Source organism: Scardinius erythrophthalmus, assembly GCF_964197995.2.
Source record: "Scardinius erythrophthalmus genome assembly, chromosome: 24".
Taxonomy (NCBI): Eukaryota; Metazoa; Chordata; class Actinopteri; order Cypriniformes; family Leuciscidae; genus Scardinius; species Scardinius erythrophthalmus.
The window spans coordinates 31,797,920-31,816,607 of record NC_138244.1 but is presented as its reverse complement, the minus strand read 5'-3'; the positions used below and the strand labels follow the sequence as shown (position 1 = coordinate 31,816,607).

At 44.5% G+C, this 18,688-nt stretch overlaps 1 protein-coding gene across 1 annotated transcript; it reads right to left on the bottom strand.

Moving 5' to 3' along the window:
- Positions 1 to 86: 86 nt before the first annotated feature.
- On the bottom strand, positions 87 to 18,430 carry LOC308684662 (scavenger receptor cysteine-rich domain-containing protein DMBT1-like; the record flags this gene model as incomplete). The annotated part of the gene is made up of 18 exons (XM_081355905.1): positions 87 to 586; positions 805 to 839; positions 7,842 to 8,147; positions 8,295 to 8,351; positions 8,509 to 8,544; positions 9,069 to 9,374; positions 10,795 to 11,100; positions 11,250 to 11,306; positions 11,468 to 11,503; positions 12,026 to 12,331; positions 13,753 to 14,058; positions 14,208 to 14,264; positions 14,426 to 14,461; positions 16,710 to 17,015; positions 17,161 to 17,217; positions 17,378 to 17,413; positions 17,936 to 18,241; positions 18,403 to 18,430. 17 exons carry the CDS (start codon positions 18,428 to 18,430, stop codon positions 832 to 834), a joined length of 2,550 nt encoding a protein of 849 aa, XP_081212031.1. The 3' UTR covers positions 87 to 586; positions 805 to 831.
- Between the last annotated feature and the right edge of the window lie 258 nt (positions 18,431 to 18,688).

Here is an 18,688-nt window from a genome sequence, read left to right as displayed (position 1 = left end):
GCTTTGCAGTTTATTTATATTGTCTGTTTGGCACATGTATTAAGCACTGGTGGGGAAAATAAAATAGGTTTAAATGATCATTTGTTGAAAAGATTTATTTATCAGTACATGTCAAAAATCTATTGAACCACCTCAGAGTAACATAGAATATTGTCAAACAGTAGACATTGTTTCTGTTCTTCCTAATGATTCTACCCCACACTTTAATGTGAAAAGAAAACTACCCTTTGAACCAGACAGCTCTTAAGTTCTACTTAATAACAAGAAATCTACATGTTGATTTGGGAAAAAAAGATATTACTCCAACGTACAATCAGGAGTGACGTATTTAAGATGATCTTGAGAGAGTGTGATTTGCAAAGGTGTTGAGAAACCCAGCTTGTAGCAATGTGGCATCAGTATCACATTAATTTAGAAAGAAATTAAATGTGTGTAAAACAATGAACATTCTTTGTAAAAAGTATTTCACTCTGTGAAATATTCTAGAAAAAGTTCAGGACACCTAGCAGAGAAACAAATAGCATAATCAAAGAACCACACAGAATTGGAGCCGTGGATATGTTCCGTTGTTCTTGGGTCCAAATATCTGTGAACAAGAAATATAATACAGTGATATGTAATGGATTCAATCTGACATATAGCAGATTTTTAAAATATGCATAACCAATACATCACTCAACTGAATTAAATTAGGTTTTTTAATAAAAAATAAATAAAAATAATAATAATAATAATAAAAAAAAAAAAACCCTTTGTTTCTTTCAGACAACATCAGGGGACCCACTGTCATGGAATTCTACAAACCTGCCCTCTCTCCAGTGGTCTCCAGAGTTACAGTGCTAAAAGAGAAAAAGAAATACAGGATAATCAGGCTGTGTATTATTTAGACCAGCATTTGATTCTATACTTTATTAAAGCGGAGGACAGTAAAAACATATAGCTAAGCAAACATGTGTTTTGGTTTAGGACATAGTGCAAGAAAAAAATGTCATGATACTAAAATATGAAATGTTTTAATAAAATTTAAACAGTTTCAACATTTATTGATACCTTTTATTTATTGATATGTTTTGTTGGAGATCAATACTGTATTAATGAATGTTAATTATTAGTATTTACAATAAAACGGACAATATATATATTAATACATACACACATCTATACTGATACAGCCATACTCAGTTTACTGACCAAATATTCAGATATTTTTATGTATAAATCAGAGATAGAAGGGGTTGTGCAGTGGTGTAAGGAGCTTAACTTGATGTGGAATGTTAAAAAAAATGAAAGAAATAATTTTTTGACCCAAGGTTTGTGGGTGATCATTGCCCAGTGTCAATTTATGAGGAGGACGTTTAGCAGGCAATAACATATAAGCATTCAGGGATTTACTTCTCAGCTAAAATGAGGCCATCAAGTGGAGTATGTTTGGACACAAGCTAGTCAGTGCTTGCATTATTTGTAAAGACTCAGGGACTATGGGGTGGATAAAAGTATCATGTTACAGTTCTACAGATCAGCTATTTAATCAATAATATGTCATGGCTTCACAATATGTCCATTAAACGTAGGTCACAACTTCAAAATGTGGTTGAAATAATTGCCATTTAGCCCCATCTGTCTGTAAAAAAGCAGAGCCTTATTTATTATTGTTGATCCAAGCCATATTCTTCATAAGGAGAATGAGCTGATGCCCTCAGGCAAGACAATCTGTAAGTTGAATAGGTATAAATTCTCTCTAATTCCATTGTGTCACGGTTCATGAATCGGCTGTCTCTCACTGATGTGTCTGCGTGAGTGTAATTGTGTGGGTGTGGTTACTCGTTGTGTTAATTAGTGTCACCAGCTGTCATCAATCCCAGGTTCCTTTATATGCCCAGTAACTTCACTCTCATGTTGTCAGATCGTTGTGGTTGTTTCCCGGTGTGTGTCCTGTGCTCGTGCCTCGTCTACAAGGTTCCTCGTCTGGATTTCGTCAGTTCTTCGTGTCGTCTGGATTTCGTCAGTTCCTCGTGTCGTCTGGATGTTCCACGGTTCCTGGGTTTCACTCGAGCACGCTTACCACTGCACCACCACCGGATCGCCATCTCGTCCCTGCTTCAACAGCCACCTGAGTGTTTGTCCCCGACCTGTGTCTTTACATCTGACCACCAACAATAAACTGAGTTTTACTTGCATCTTGCATCCTCCTATTATTTCCTCACAGAACGATCTGACCAATCATGGACGCAGCAAGCACAACTCAACTCAACGATTTCATCGCTCACTGCATCACACGTATGGACCAACAAGAGGAGGCACAGGTCGTGCGGTACAAGCACTCGTGAAGCAGGTGTCCGAGCTCTCCCAACAGATACAACAGCTACGGATTCCCACTGCGCCCCCCACACCGCCCGTTCCCCCACCACCAGCGCCCGCAGCAGCGGAAGGACCGGAGCCACGCCTACCTACACCTGAGGGGTATTCCGGTGAGCCTGAATATTGCAGAGCATTCCTCACGAGATGTTCCATGCATTTTGCCTTACAGCCACGCACTTTCCAGAGTGAACATGCAAAGGTGGCATTTGTATTGACCCTGCTGTCAGGGAAAGCAGCGCTTTGGGGAACGGCGGTGTGGGAGAACGGAAACAACTGCTGCACCTCGTTCCAGGCACTCTCCGAGGAGATGAGGAGAGTGTTCGACCGTGCAGTGGCGGGTAAGGAGGCGGCCAGATTACTCGCCGAACTGCGGCAGGGGGAAGGCTCGGTGGCGGACTATTCCATTCAGTTCCGCACCCTGGCCGCAGAGTGCCATTGGAACGAGGAGGCGCAGTGGGATATGTTCCTGCATGGGCTGGCTGACCGCGTTCAAAGGGAGATATATACTTTGGACTTACCTGAGTCATTGAACGGACTGGTGGATCTTGCTCTGAGAGTGGACGCTCGACTGAATCGTGTGACCAGATTGACGCATCCCAGCCGTCCACAGCCCGACACGGGGGACCACCAGCCCGGTGGTGTGAGCGCGGTCAGCCCCGCATTCGACCACGAGCCCATGCAGGTGGGGAGAGCTCGGCTTTCCCGGGAGGAGAGGGAAAGGCGGAGATCCCATGGACTCTGCCTATACTGTGGAAAAGAAGCAAGCCCGGTAGTAAGTATGAGGCTACTATCGGGTGGGATCTCCGCCGAAAAGACCTCATCACCATCATCGACCCTCCTCCCGGTAAGACTGAGATGGCGAACGTCGACGCACTGCACCAATGCACTACTGGATTCGGGAGCGGAGGGTAATTTCATGGACTCCAAACTTGCACTTAAACTTCAGATTCCCGTCACTCCCCTCCCGCACCAGATTATCGTCAACGCACTCAATGGACAGGAACTTCCCCGGATTACGCATTCTACTGAAAACATCACCCTCATCACTTCTGGCAATCACACAGAACTCATCTCATTTTTACTCATGGACTCACCACTTGCACCAGTGGTTTTGGGACACCCGTGGCTTTCAAGACACAACCCCGTGTCGACTGGTGCACTAATACTGTTTCCACATGGAGTAACCACTGTCATGAGTCCTGTTTAGTGTCTGCCTGTCCCTCTGTGTCTGGTTCTGTGTTTCAGGGTGAGGCAGCGGATTTGTCTAACGTGCCCGCGGAGTACCTCGATCTGAAGGAAGTGTTCAGTAAGTCTCGTGCTGCTTCTCCCCTCCGCATCGTTCCTATGACTGTGCGATAGATCTACTGCCAGGTAAATCTCCGCCTAAGGGCAAACTTTACTCTCTTTCTGTTCCCGAGAGGGAGGCCATGGAGAAATATATTTCTGATTCTCTGGCCTCTGGATTCATCCAGCCTTCCTCTTCTCCTGCGGGGGCGGGGTTCTTTTTCGTTGGGAAGAAGGATGGTTCTCTGCGACCTTGCATTGATTACCGAGAGCTGAACAACATCACGGTAAAGAATTCTTTTCCTTTGCCGTTGATGTCTTCAGCTTTCGAGAGGTTGCAGGGAGCATCCATTTTCACGAAACTGGACTTACGCAATGCATATCATTTGGTTCGCATCAGGAAGGGGGATGAATGGAAAACCGCTTTTAATACCCCCAGGGGGCACTTTGAATATTTGGTTATGCCTTTCGGGCTTTCCAACAGCCCAGCGGTTTTCCAGGCACTCGTGAATGACGTGTTGAGAGACATGGTAGATCAATTCATATATGTTTACCTGGATGACATATTGATTTTTTCTTCGTCTCTCCAGGAACACGTTCAACACGTCAGACGAGTGCTCCAGAGACTGTTAGAGAATGGGCTTTTTGTCAAGGCAGAGAAATGCGCGTTTCATGCACAGTCTGTTCCCTTCCTAGGGTACATCATCTCTTCTGAGGGAGTGCGCATGGATCCTGACAAGGTTAAGGCTGTGGTTGATTGGCCAAGTCCAGATTCCCGTAAGGCCCTACAGCGGTTTCTGGGGTTCGCCAATTTTTACCGGCGTTTCATTCGCAATTTCAGCCAACTAGTCGCACCTCTGACTGCCTTGACCTCCCCCCGAACGACGTTCAGGTGGTCGAACACTGCCGAGGCAGTGTTCACCAACCTCAAGAGTCGCTTCGTTTCGGCTCCAATTCTTGTCACCCCTGATCCCACACGTCAGTTCGTGGTGGAGGTCGACGCGTCAGAGGTGGGAGTAGGAGCAGTGCTTTCACAACGCGCTTCCTCAGACGACAAGATGCATCCCTGCGCGTTTATTTCTCATCGACTATCGCCTGCCGAACGTAATTATGACATTGGTAACAGAGAGTTGTTGGCAGTCAAGTTAGCGTTGGAGGAGTGGCGTCATTGGTTAGAGGGTTCGGGGGTACCCTTTATCGTTTGGACCGATCACAAGAATCTTGAATACATCAGATCTGCTAAAAGACTCAACTCCAGGCAAGCTCGGTGGGCTCTTTTTTTCGGATGTTTTGATTTTGTTCTCTCGTACCGCCCGGGTTCCAAGAACATCAAACCCGACTCTTTATCTCGTATTTTTGATCCATCCGAACGCCCGGTGACTCCCGAGTGTATTTTACCTGAGAAGGTTGTCATCTCCACTCTGGTATGGGAGGTCGAATCGAGGGTCAAGACAGCCCTAGAAGGGGTAACGCCTCCGCCTGGTTGCCCACCGAGTCGTTTGTTTGTTCCGGAGGGGTTACGGTCCGACGTTATTCGATGGGGTCATTGCTCCAACGTGGCGTGTCATCCAGGAGTGACTCGCACGAGTTTTCTAGTTAAGCAACGATTCTGGTGGCCATTAATGGCTCGCGACATTCACGATTTTTTTTTGGCTTGCTCAGTCTGTGCCACTGGTAAGACATCTAACCAACCCCCAGACGGGTTACTTCGACCGCTGTCTGTCCCTTCGAGACCCTGGTCCCATATCGCTCTAGATTTTGTCACCGCCCTCCCGCCCTCCAAAGGCATGACGGTTGTTTTAACCGTAGTGGACCGGTTCTCGAAGGCGGCACATTTCATCCCCTTGCCCAAATTACCTTCAGCCAAGGAGACAGCGGTCACAGTCATAGATCACGTCTTTCGGTTACATGGCCTCCCGATGGACGTGGTCTCTGACAGAGGTTCCCAATTCGTATCCAAATTTTGGCGAGAATTTTGTAAGTTACTGGGGGCCACGGTCAGTCTGTCCTCGGGCTATCATCCCCAGAGCAATGGTCAGTCTGAACGAGCCAACCAGGACCTCGAGAGAATGTTGCGATGTTTGGTTGCCAAGAATCCGTCGTCCTGGAGCCAACAGCTTTCTATGGTGGAGTACGCCCACAATTCATTACCAGTGTCATCCACGGGCCTTTCGCCATTTAAGTGTAGTTTAGGTTACCAGCCACCAATTTTTCCGAGTCTGGAATCCGAGGTCGCGGTCCCCTCCGCTCACGCATTCGTCCAGAGGTGCCGCCGTACTTGGACTAGAGCCCGTGAGACTCTACTCCAAGCAGGGGGGCGCATGAAGGCCAAGGCCGATCGCCACCGGTCAAAGCCTCCCGTCTACGTCGTGGGTCAAAAAGTGTGGCTTTCTACCAAGAATATTCCGCTCCGCTCCGTGTCTAAAAAGTTAGCTCCCAAATTCATTGGCCCGTTTCCTGTCACCAAGATTATTAGTCCGGTGACAGTCCGACTCAAACTCCCTCCTGCGTACAGGAGAATTCACCCCGCCTTCCATGTGTCTAGAGTCAAGCCCGTGTTTTATTCTCACTTTAATCCGCCTGCCCCGGTTCCCCCCCCGCCGCGACTCGTAGATGGGGAACCTACGTATTTGGTACACCGTATTCTGGACTCGAGACGGAGGGGACGCGGATTTCAGTACTTGGTGGACTGGGAGGGTTACGGTCCGGAGGAGAGAAGTTGGGTACCTGCTAGAGACATTCTGGATCACTCCCTTATCGATGATTACAATCGACAGGTAAGGTTGTCTGGGAACGCCAGGAGGCGTTCCTAGGGAGGGGGGTACTGTCACGGTTCATGAATCGGCTGTCTCTCACTGATGTGTCTGCGTGAGTGTAATTGTGTGGGTGTGGTTACTCGTTGTGTTAATTAGTGTCACCAGCTGTCATCAATCCCAGGTTCCTTTATATGCCCAGTAACTTCACTCTCATGTTGTCAGATCGTTGTGGTTGTTTCCCGGTGTGTGTCCTGTGCTCGTGCCTCGTCTACAAGGTTCCTCGTCTGGATTTCGTCAGTTCTTCGTGTCGTCTGGATTTCGTCAGTTCCTCGTGTCGTCTGGATGTTCCACGGTTCCTGGGTTTCACTCGAGCACGCTTACCACTGCACCACCACCGGATCGCCATCTCGTCCCTGCTTCAACAGCCACCTGAGTGTTTGTCCCCGACCTGTGTCTTTACATCTGACCACCAACAATAAACTGAGTTTTACTTGCATCTTGCATCCTCCTATTATTTCCTCACACATTGTCAATTACATGATTGAACAATAAGTAATGATTGCTTTGTGTGAGTGAGGGTAGATTTGTAATGTGTTGGGTATTGGGTTATAATTTAGGTGTAGGTATTGTGTATTAAAATAGTGTAATGATTGATGTATACCATTTGGAAATGTTATGTTTTGTGTTGTATGGATAAAGTGTAAATGTATGGTGGACTGTTGTGCATTGAAACTGCTCTCTCGATAGCCCAAGACAAATTTCTCAAAAAAAGTATCAAACTAAAGGTGATGATACACAGGGAAACTTTTTGAGCAATGTTGATGGGCAATCTTGCCGAGCGATTGTTGCTTGGGCACTTTCCCATTGAAAATGGCCAATACATTTCTATCTGGATAATTTAGATCAGTCGTGGGCCCTGTGACTCATCTGGTTGCCCGTTGACAGCAACATTGCCCAGCAACATTGCTTAAAAAGCTGCCCTGTGTATGCCCCTTCCCGAGCTAAAAACAAGTCGACTGTGGATGAGAGTCTGAAACAAGGACGGATGGGATGTTGTCGTTCTCCATTTCACAGACGATGAGTGGAAAGAACGTAATAGAACATACAATAATGCCTAAGTTTACCACTGGGGGTGACCACACAAATGTCCTCAACAATACTATGTGCATGCCATTGGATAGCTTGACCCCGTGAGTTAAGCATGAATGGAATATAATTGGAAAAAGTTGTTGTGTTATTGCACGTATAACATGTAACATAAAATAATGAAATACTATAATTATACATTGGTTCTTTCAAGTAGATTATATTCTTTAGATAACATAAATATGAGAAATCTCATGAGAAAATATCAAAACAAATAAAATTTATTTTTCACAGACACAACAGTATACTCTATAACATCCCAAATATACATCAGTTGTATAAATGTGTTTGACTCACATTGGCAGATGACTCCAGCATCTTCACCGTGCCCACAGTCATGTGATCCCCATGCATTTGATGAACAGTTTGTCAGTGTTGATTCATTCCCACGGCACTGGACATTATCCAACCATATTTGTCCAGAACCTTGTCCAAAATAAGCAGAACTCTTTGCCTCTATAACACTCCCACAGCCCAGTTCTCTACACACCACTGCTGCATCTGTAGAATCCCACAGATCATCACACACTGTTCCCCATATTCCATTGTGGAAAACCTCCACTCTTCCAGAACAGAGGTTGGGTCCATTCACCAACTTGACAGCTATTAATAACAAAACAATATAAAGAGAGAAAAACAGGTCATTAGGTTTTTCGTGTGTTAATTTTTGTTTGTTAGTTTTGTATTTTTGATGAGATAACAAACAAAGTGTTAATATTAGTGGAGTTTCATCCTCCTCAGCATCATTACCTTTGGGTCCTGGCCGTGAGGCAGTCGTGTTCAATGTCGCTGTTGAAGCAGAAGAAACTAACACACAAATAAACAACGTTATGTTTAGATGAAGATGTTGACATATCAGATTGATTGCAGTGCTTTATGTTTTTCAGTTCAAACTTGTTTTTTAGGCTGTTTTAAAAGTTGTGTGAAAAGCAGATCTGGTTCTAATTCAAAGGTGTATAATTACCTGTCGATGGTGCTGCACTAGTTTGTGCCTGGCCTGCTACAGAAAAAAAGGGAGATGAACAAAGTCTATTACAGTTCCAGAACGGATATCTTCATTTGCATGGTCTTTCCCACACTGAGAGTGATATTCAAACGGATGGTAAACAAAAATTTGGTTTTTATTCTCTAAACCATTCGCCTTCAACATGCTAAGAAAGTCGACTGCAGAGATTCCAAACATGAAGTGAGTGGAACAAAAGTCAATGTCTGACATTGAGACCTGGCCAATTAATTTAGCCCATGCAACCAACTGGGCAAAAGTTACAAAGTTCTAAATGAAGGTTAATGTACACATTAGCTGGCTCCCAATTCACTTCCCCCAAAGAAATTGCCTGCTCATTAGTCTTCAGGCATCAGGAGCCGCCTTCCGGAGGGGGGAGTAATGTCATGTTTAATCTGTTCTTGTTTCGTTTTCAAGGACTTTTAGCATGTGTATCTTTTGTTTCCTGCCTCATCATCATTAGTGGTCATGGCTATTCATTGTTACATTAATTAGAGCATGAATAAATGTGTTTGACTCACCTTGGCAGATGACTCCAGCATCTTCATTGTGCCCACAGTTATGTGATCCCCATGCATTTGATGAACAGTTTGTCAGTGTTGATTCATTCCCACGGCACTGGACATCATCCAGCCATATTTGTCCAGAACCTTGTCCAAAATAAGCAACACTCTTTGCCTCTATAACACTCCCACAGCCCAGTTCTCTACACACCACTGCTGCATCTATAGAATCCCACAGATCATCACACACTGTTCCCCATGTTCCATTGTGGAGAACCTCCACTCTTCCAGAACAGCGGTTGGGTCCATTCACCAACTTGACAGCTTTTAACCACAAAACAATATAAAGAGAGAAAAACAGGTCATTAGGTTTTTCGTTTGTTCATTTTTGTTTGTTAGTTTTGTATTTTTGATGAGATATTAGTGGAGTTTCATCCTGGCCTGCTACAGAAAAAGAGAAATGAACAAAGTCTATTACAGTTCCAGAACGGATTTCTTCATTTGCATGGTCTGTCTCACACTGAGAGTGATATTCAAACGGATGGTAAACAAAAATTAGGTTTTTATTCTCTAAACCATTCGCCTTCACCATGCTAAGAAAGTGGACTGCAAAGATTGCAAGCATGAAGTGAGTGGAACAAAACTCAATGTCTGACATTGAGACCAGGCCAATTCATTTAGCCCATGCCACCAGCTGGGCAAAAGTTACAAAGTTCTAAATGAAGCTTAAATGTACACATTAGCTTGGTCCCAATTCAGAGGCTGCATCCTTCGAAGGCCGATTGCGTCACCGTTGCGCCACAAAGGATCCTTCAAATGCGGCCTCCAAATGCGTCCTTCGTTCCCCGTGAAGTGAAGGATACAACAGATGGATCCTGGTGGAGTACTGGTACTGGTGGAGCTGGATGATGAGTTGTGTGATGAAGCCCTTCCTCCAGTATTTGAATTCAGTTTGGAGAGAACGATTTGCTGATCACTTCCTGTGCTCAGGCCCTTCCTCCTCCACTGGTTCCGTCCGGCATCCAAGTCCCTTCATTTCCATTGGGTCTGCCCAGACCAAGTCTTCCTCTTCTTCTCCGTCTCCACCGGTCCAGTCCGGTTCCCACTCATCTTCGTCACAGATGGTACTGTCCATCTTCAAGCCTCCTTCATCGCCGCTGGTCCTAACCAGCTCAAAGCTTTTGTTGCCACTAATGATATGCCCACCTAGCCTCCCACTCCCACCTCCTCTGCCCAAGCCATTCAGTCCTTCGGGCCCCTCCTTTTCTGGCTCTCTTCAGTCCCTCAGCTCCACTATTTACTCTACCCTTCTTAGACCAGTTGGGCTTCAGATTCGCCAGCTCAGCCCAGGGGTGTCAATTCCAGTGCTCCACATCAAACCTCCAAGCCTGTAGCTCCACCTCGGCCTGTCGAGCAGTCGACTCCACCTTGGATCCTCACTCCCTCTGCTTCACCCAGGACCGTCCACCTTGGTCTGACATCGCTCTGTCTGCACCACGGACTTCCAAACCTTACGCTGCTACCTGCCCTGACACTTCCCCCAAAGAGATTGCCTGCTCATTTGTCTTCAGGCATCAGGAGCCGCCTTCCGGAGGGGGGAGTAATGTCATGTTTAGTCTGTTCTTGTTTTGTTTTCAAGGACATTTAGCATGTGTCTCTTTCGTTTTCCTGCCTTCTCATCATTAGTTGTCATGGCTTTTCATTGTTTCATTAATTAAAGCATAAATAAATGTGTTTGACTCACCTTGGCAGATGACTCCAGCATCTTCACCGTGCACACAGTCATGTGATCCCCATGCATTTGATGAACAGTTTGTCAGTGTTGATTCATTCCCATGGCACTGGACATTATCCAACCATATTTGTCCAGAACCTTGTCCAAAATAAGCAGAACTCTTTGCCTCTATAACACTCCCACAGCCCAGTTCTCTACACACCACTGCTGCGTCTGTAGAATCCCACAGATCATCACACACTGTTCCCCATATTCCATTGTGGAGAACCTCCACTCTTCCAGAACAGAGGTTGGGTCCATTCACCAACTTGACAGCTATTAATCACAAAACAATATAAAGAGAGAAAAACAGGTCATTAGGTTTTCCGTGTGTGTTAATTTTTGTTTGTTAGTTTTGTATTTTTGATGAGATAACAAACAAAGTGTTAATATTAGTGGAGTTTCATCCTCCTCAGCATCATTACCTTTGGGTCCTGGCCGTGAGGCAGTCGTGTTCAATGTCGCTGTTGAAGCAGAAGAAACTAACAGACAAATAAACAACAATGTTATGTTTAGATGAAGATGTTGACATATCAGATTGATTGCAGGGCTTTATGTTTTTCAGTTCAAACTAATTTTTTAAGGCTGTTTTAAAAGTTGTGTGAAAAGCAGATCTGGTTCTAATTCAAAGGTCTATAATAACCTGTCGATGGTGCTGCACTAGTTTGTGCCTGGCCTGCTACAGAAAAAGAGAAATGAACAAAGTCTATTACAGTTCCAGAACGGATTTCTTCATTTGCATGGTCTTTCCCACACTGAGAGTGATATTCAAACAGATGGTAAACAAAAATTAGGTTTTTATTCTCTAAACCATTCGCCTTCACCATGCTAAGAAAGTGGACTGCATAGATTCCAAACATGAAGTGAGTGGAACAAAAGTCAATGTCTGACATTGAGACCAGGCCAATTAATTTAGCCCATGCAACCAACTGGGCAAAAGTTACAAAGTTCTAAATGAAGGTTAATGTACACATTAGCTGGCTCCCAATTCACTTCCCCCAAAGAGATTGCCTGCTCATTAGTCTTCAGGCATCAGGAGCCGCCTTCCGGAGGGGGGAGTAATGTCATGTTTAGTCTGTTCTTGTTTCGTTTTCAAGGACTTTTAGCATGTGTATCTTTTGTTTCCTGCCTCATCATCATTAGTGGTCATGGCTATTCATTGTTTCATTAATTAGAGCATGAATAAATGTGTTTGACTCACCTTGGCAGATGACTCCAGCATCTTCATTGTGCCCACAGTTATGTGATCCCCATGCATTTGATGAACAGTTTGTCAGTGTTGATTCATTCCCACGGCACTGGACATCATCCAGCCATATTTGTCCAGAACCTTGTCCAAAATAAGCAACACTCTTTGCCTCTATAACACTCCCACAGCCCAGTTCTCTACACACCACTGCTGCATCTGTAGAATCCCACAGATCATCACACACTGTTCCCCATGTTCCATTGTGGAGAACCTCCACTCTTCCAGAACAGCGGTTGGATCCATTCACCAACTTGACAGCTTTTAACCACAAAACAATATAAAGAGAGAAAAACAGGTCATTAGGTTTTTCGTTTGTTCATTTTTGTTTGTTAGTTTTGTATTTTTGATGAGATATTAGTGGAGTTTCATCCTGGCCTGCTACAGAAAAAGAGAAATGAACAAAGTCTATTACAGTTCTAGAACGGATTTCTTCATTTGCATGGTCTTTCCCACACTGAGAGTGATATTCAAACGGATGGTAAACAAAAATTAGGTTTTTATTCTCTAAACCATTCGCCTTCACCATGCTAAGAAAGTGGACTGCAAAGATTGCAAGCATGAAGTGAGTGGAACAAAACTCAATGTCTGACATTGAGACCAGGCCAATTCATTTCGCCCATGCCACCAACTGGGCAAAAGTTACAAAGTTCTAAATGAAGCTAAAATGTACACATTAGCTTGGTCCCAATTCAGAGGCTGCATCCTTCGAAGGCCGATTGCGTCACCGTTGCGCCACAAAGGCTCCTTCAAATGCGGCCTCCAAATGTGTCCTTCGTTCCCCGTGACTGAAGGATACAACAGATGGATCCTGGTGGAGTACTGGTACTGGTGGAGCTGGATGATGAGTTGTGTGGTGAAGCCCTTCCTCCAGTATTTGAATTCAGTTTGGAGAGAACGATTTGCTGATCACTTCCTGTGCTCAGGCCCTTCCTCCTCCACTGGTTCCGTCCGGCATCCAAGTCCCTTCATTTCCATTGGGTCTGCCCAGACCAAGTCTTCCTCTTCTTCTCCGTCTCCACCGGTCCAGTCCGGTTCCCACTCATCTTCGTCACAGATGGTACTGTCCATCTTCAAGCCTCCTTCATCGCCGCTGGTCCTAACCAGCTCAAAGCTTTTGTTGCCACTAATGATATGCCCACCTAGCCTCCCTCTCCCACCTCCTCAGCCCAAGCCATTCAGTCCTTCGGGCCCCTCCTTTTCTGGCTCTCTTCAGTCCCTCAGCTCCACTATTTACTCTACCCTTCTTAGACCAGCCTTGGGCTTCAGATTCGCCAGCTCAGCCCAGGGTTGTCAATTCCAGTGCTCCACATCAGACCTCCAAGCCTGTAGCTCCACCTCGGCCTGTCGAGCAGTCGACTCCACCTTGGATCCTCACTCCCTCTGCTTCACCCAGGACCGTCCACCTTGGTCTGACATCGCTCTGTCTGCACCACGGACTTCCAAACCTTACGCTGCTACCTGCCCTGACACTTCCCCCAAAGAGATTGCCTGCTCATTTGTCTTCAGGCATCAGGAGCCGCCTTCCGGAGGGGGGAGTAATGTCATGTTTAGTCTGTTCTTGTTTTGTTTTCAAGGACATTTAGCATGTGTCTCTTTCGTTTTCCTGCCTTCTCATCATTAGTTGTCATGGCTTTTCATTGTTTCATTAATTAAAGCATAAATAAATGTGTTTGACTCACCTTGGCAGATGACTCCAGCATCTTCACCGTGCACACAGTCATGTGATCCCCATGCATTTGATGAACAGTTTGTCAGTGTTGATTCATTCCCATGGCACTGGACATTATCCAACCATATTTGTCCAGAACCTTGTCCAAAATAAGCAGAACTCTTTGCCTCTATAACACTCCCACAGCCCAGTTCTCTACACACCACTGCTGCGTCTGTAGAATCCCACAGATCATCACACACTGTTCCCCATATTCCATTGTGGAGAACCTCCACTCTTCCAGAACAGAGGTTGGGTCCATTCACCAACTTGACAGCTATTAATCACAAAACAATATAAAGAGAGAAAAACAGGTCATTAGGTTTTCCGTGTGTGTTAATTTTTGTTTGTTAGTTTTGTATTTTTGATGAGATAACAAACAAAGTGTTAATATTAGTGGAGTTTCATCCTCCTCAGCATCATTACCTTTGGGTCCTGGCCGTGAGGCAGTCGTGTTCAATGTCGCTGTTGAAGCAGAAGAAACTAACAGACAAATAAACAACAATGTTATGTTTAGATGAAGATGTTGACATATCAGATTGATTGCAGTGCTTTATGTTTTTCAGTTCAAACTAATTTTTTAAGGCTGTTTTAAAAGTTGTGTGAAAAGCAGATCTGGTTCTAATTCAAAGGTCTATAATAACCTGTCGATGGTGCTGCACTAGTTTGTGCCTGGCCTGCTACAGAAAAAGAGAAATGAACAAAGTCTATTACAGTTCCAGAACGGATTTCTTCATTTGCATGGTCTTTCCCACACTGAGAGTGATATTCAAACAGATGGTAAACAAAAATTAGGTTTTTATTCTCTAAACCATTCGCCTTCACCATGCTAAGAAAGTGGACTGCATAGATTCCAAACATGAAGTGAGTGGAACAAAAGTCAATGTCTGACATTGAGACCAGGCCAATTAATTTAGCCCATGCAACCAACTGGGCAAAAGTTACAAAGTTCTAAATAAAGGTTAATGTACACATTAGCTGGCTCCCAATTCACTTCCCCCAAAGAGATTGCCTGCTCATTAGTCTTCAGGCATCAGGAGCCGCCTTCCGGAGGGGGGAGTAATGTCATGTTTAGTCTGTTCTTGTTTCGTTTTCAAGGACTTTTAGCATGTGTATCTTTTGTTTCCTGCCTCATCATCATTAGTGGTCATGGCTATTCATTGTTTCATTAATTAGAGCATGAATAAATGTGTTTGACTCACCTTGGCAGATGACTCCAGCATCTTCATTGTGCCCACAGTTATGTGATCCCCATGCATTTGATGAACAGTTTGTCAGTGTTGATTCATTCCCACGGCACTGGACATCATCCAGCCATATTTGTCCAGAACCTTGTCCAAAATAAGCAACACTCTTTGCCTCTATAACACTCCCACAGCCCAGTTCTCTACACACCACTGCTGCATCTGTAGAATCCCACAGATCATCACACACTGTTCCCCATGTTCCATTGTGGAGAACCTCCACTCTTCCAGAACAGCGGTTGGATCCATTCACCAGCTTGACAGCTTTTAACCACAAAACAATATAAAGAGAGAAAAACAGGTCATTAGGTTTTTCGTTTGTTCATTTTTGTTTGTTAGTTTTGTATTTTTGATGAGATATTAGTGGAGTTTCATCCTGGCCTGCTACAGAAAAAGAGAAATGAACAAAGTCTATTACAGTTCTAGAACGGATTTCTTCATTTGCATGGTCTTTCCCACACTGAGAGTGATATTCAAACGGATGGTAAACAAAAATTAGGTTTTTATTCTCTAAACCATTCGCCTTCACCATGCTAAGAAAGTGGACTGCAAAGATTGCAAGCATGAAGTGAGTGGAACAAAACTCAATGTCTGACATTGAGACCAGGCCAATTCATTTCGCCCATGCCACCAACTGGGCAAAAGTTACAAAGTTCTAAATGAAGCTAAAATGTACACATTAGCTTGGTCCCAATTCAGAGGCTGCATCCTTCGAAGGCCGATTGCGTCACCGTTGCGCCACAAAGGCTCCTTCAAATGCGGCCTCCAAATGTGTCCTTCGTTCCCCGTGACTGAAGGATACAACAGATGGATCCTGGTGGAGTACTGGTACTGGTGGAGCTGGATGATGAGTTGTGTGGTGAAGCCCTTCCTCCAGTATTTGAATTCAGTTTGGAGAGAACGATTTGCTGATCACTTCCTGTGCTCAGGCCCTTCCTCCTCCACTGGTTCCGTCCGGCATCCAAGTCCCTTCATTTCCATTGGGTCTGCCCAGACCAAGTCTTCCTCTTCTTCTCCGTCTCCACCGGTCCAGTCCGGTTCCCACTCATCTTCGTCACAGATGGTACTGTCCATCTTCAAGCCTCCTTCATCGCCGCTGGTCCTAACCAGCTCAAAGCTTTTGTTGCCACTAATGATATGCCCACCTAGCCTCCCTCTCCCACCTCCTCAGCCCAAGCCATTCAGTCCTTCGGGCCCCTCCTTTTCTGGCTCTCTTCAGTCCCTCAGCTCCACTATTTACTCTACCCTTCTTAGACCAGCCTTGGGCTTCAGATTCGCCAGCTCAGCCCAGGGTTGTCAATTCCAGTGCTCCACATCAGACCTCCAAGCCTGTAGCTCCACCTCGGCCTGTCGAGCAGTCGACTCCACCTTGGATCCTCACTCCCTCTGCTTCACCCAGGACCGTCCACCTTGGTCTGACATCGCTCTGTCTGCACCACGGACTTCCAAACCTTACGCTGCTACCTGCCCTGACACTTCCCCCAAAGAGATTGCCTGCTCATTAGTCTTCAGACATCAGGAGCCGCCTTCCGGAGGGGGGAGTAATGTCATGTTTAGTCTGTTCTTGTTTTGTTTTCAAGGACATTTAGCATGTGTCTCTTTCGTTTCCTGCCTCATCATCATTAGTTGTCATGGCTTTTCATTGTTTCATTAATTAAAGCATAAATAAATGTGTTTGACTCACCTTGGCAGATGACTCCAGCATCTTCACCGTGCACACAGTCATGTGATCCCCATGCATTTGATGAACAGTTTGTCAGTGTTGATTCATTCCCATGGCACTGGACATTATCCAACCATATTTGTCCAGAACCTTGTCCAAAATAAGCAGAACTCTTTGCCTCTATAACACTCCCACAGCCCAGTTCTCTACACACCACTGCTGCATCTGTAGAATCCCACAGATCATCACACACTGTTCCCCATATTCCATTGTGGAGAACCTCCACTCTTCCAGAACAGAGGTTGGGTCCATTCACCAACTTGACAGCTATTAATCACAAAACAATATAAAGAGAGAAAAAACAGGTCATTAGGTTTTTCGTGTGTTAATTTTTGTTTGTTAGTTTTATATTTTTGATGAGATAACAAACAAAGTGTTAATATTAGTGGAGTTTCATCCTCAGCATCATTACCTTTGGGTCCTGGCCGTGAGGCAGTCGTGTTCAATGTCACTGTTGAAGCAGAAGAAACTAACACACAAATAAACAACAATGTTATGTTTAGATGAAGATGTTGACATATCAGATTGATTGCAGTGCTTTATGTTTTTCAGTTCAAACTCATTTTTTAGGCTGTTTTAAAAGTTGTGTGAAAAGCAGATCTGGTTCTAATTTAAAGGTCTATAATTACCTGTCGATGGTGCTGCAGTAGTTTGTGCCTGGCCTGCTACAGAAAAAGAGAGATTAACAAAGTCTATTACAGTTCCAAAACGGATATCTTCATTTGCATGGTCTTTCCCACACTGAGAGTGATATTCAAACGGATGGTAAACAAAAATTAGGTTTTTATTCTCTAAACCATTCGCCTTCAACATGCTAAGAAAGTCGACTGCAGAGATTCCAAACATGAAGTGAGTGGAACAAAAGTCAATGTCTGACACTGAGAACAGGCCAATTCATTCAGCCCATGCAACCAACTGGGCAAAAGTTACAAAGTTCTAAATGAAGCTTAATGTACACATTAGCTGGCTCCCAATTCACTTCCCCCAAAGAGATTGCCTGCTCATTAGTCTTCAGGCATCAGGAGCCGCCTTCCGGAGGGGGGAGTAATGTCATGTTTAGTCTGTTCTTGTTTCGTTTTCAAGGACTTTCAGCATGTGTATCTTTTGTTTCCTGCCTCATCATCATTAGTGGTCATGGCTATTCATTGTTTAATTAATTAAAGCATAAATAAATGTGTTTGACTCACCTTGGCAGATGACTCCAGCATCTTCACCGTGCACACAGTCATGTGATCCCCATGCATTTGATGAACAGTTTGTCAGTGTTGATTCATTCCCACGGCACTGGACATTATCCAACCATATTTGTCCAGAACCTTGTCCAAAATAAGCAGAACTCTTTGCCTCTATAACACTCCCACAGCCCAGTTCTCTACACACCACTGCTGCATCTGTAGAATCCCACAGATCATCACACACTGTTCCCCATATTCCATTGTGGAGAACCTCCACTCTTCCAGAACAGAGGTTGGGTCCATTCACCAACTTGACAGCTATTAATCACAAAACAATATAAAGAGAGAAAAACAGGTCATTAGGTTTTTCATTTGTTAATTTGTTAGTTTTGTATTTTTGATGAGATAACAAACAAAGTGGTAATATTAGTTTTGTAATATTAATATTAGATGAGTTTCATCCTCATCAGCATCATTACCTTTGAGTACTGGCCGTGAGGCAGTCATGTTCAATGTCACTGTTGAAGCAGAAGAAATTAACACACAAATAAACAACAATGTTATGTTTAGATGAAGATGTTGACATATCAGATTGATTGCAGTGCTTTATGTTTTTCAGTTCAAACTCATTTTTTAGGCTGTTTTACAAGTTGTGTGAAAAGCAGATCTGGTTCTAATTCAAAGGTGTATAATTACCTGTCTGTGGTGCTGCACTAGTTTGTGCCTGACCTATTACAGAAAAAAGAGAGATGAACAAAGTCTATT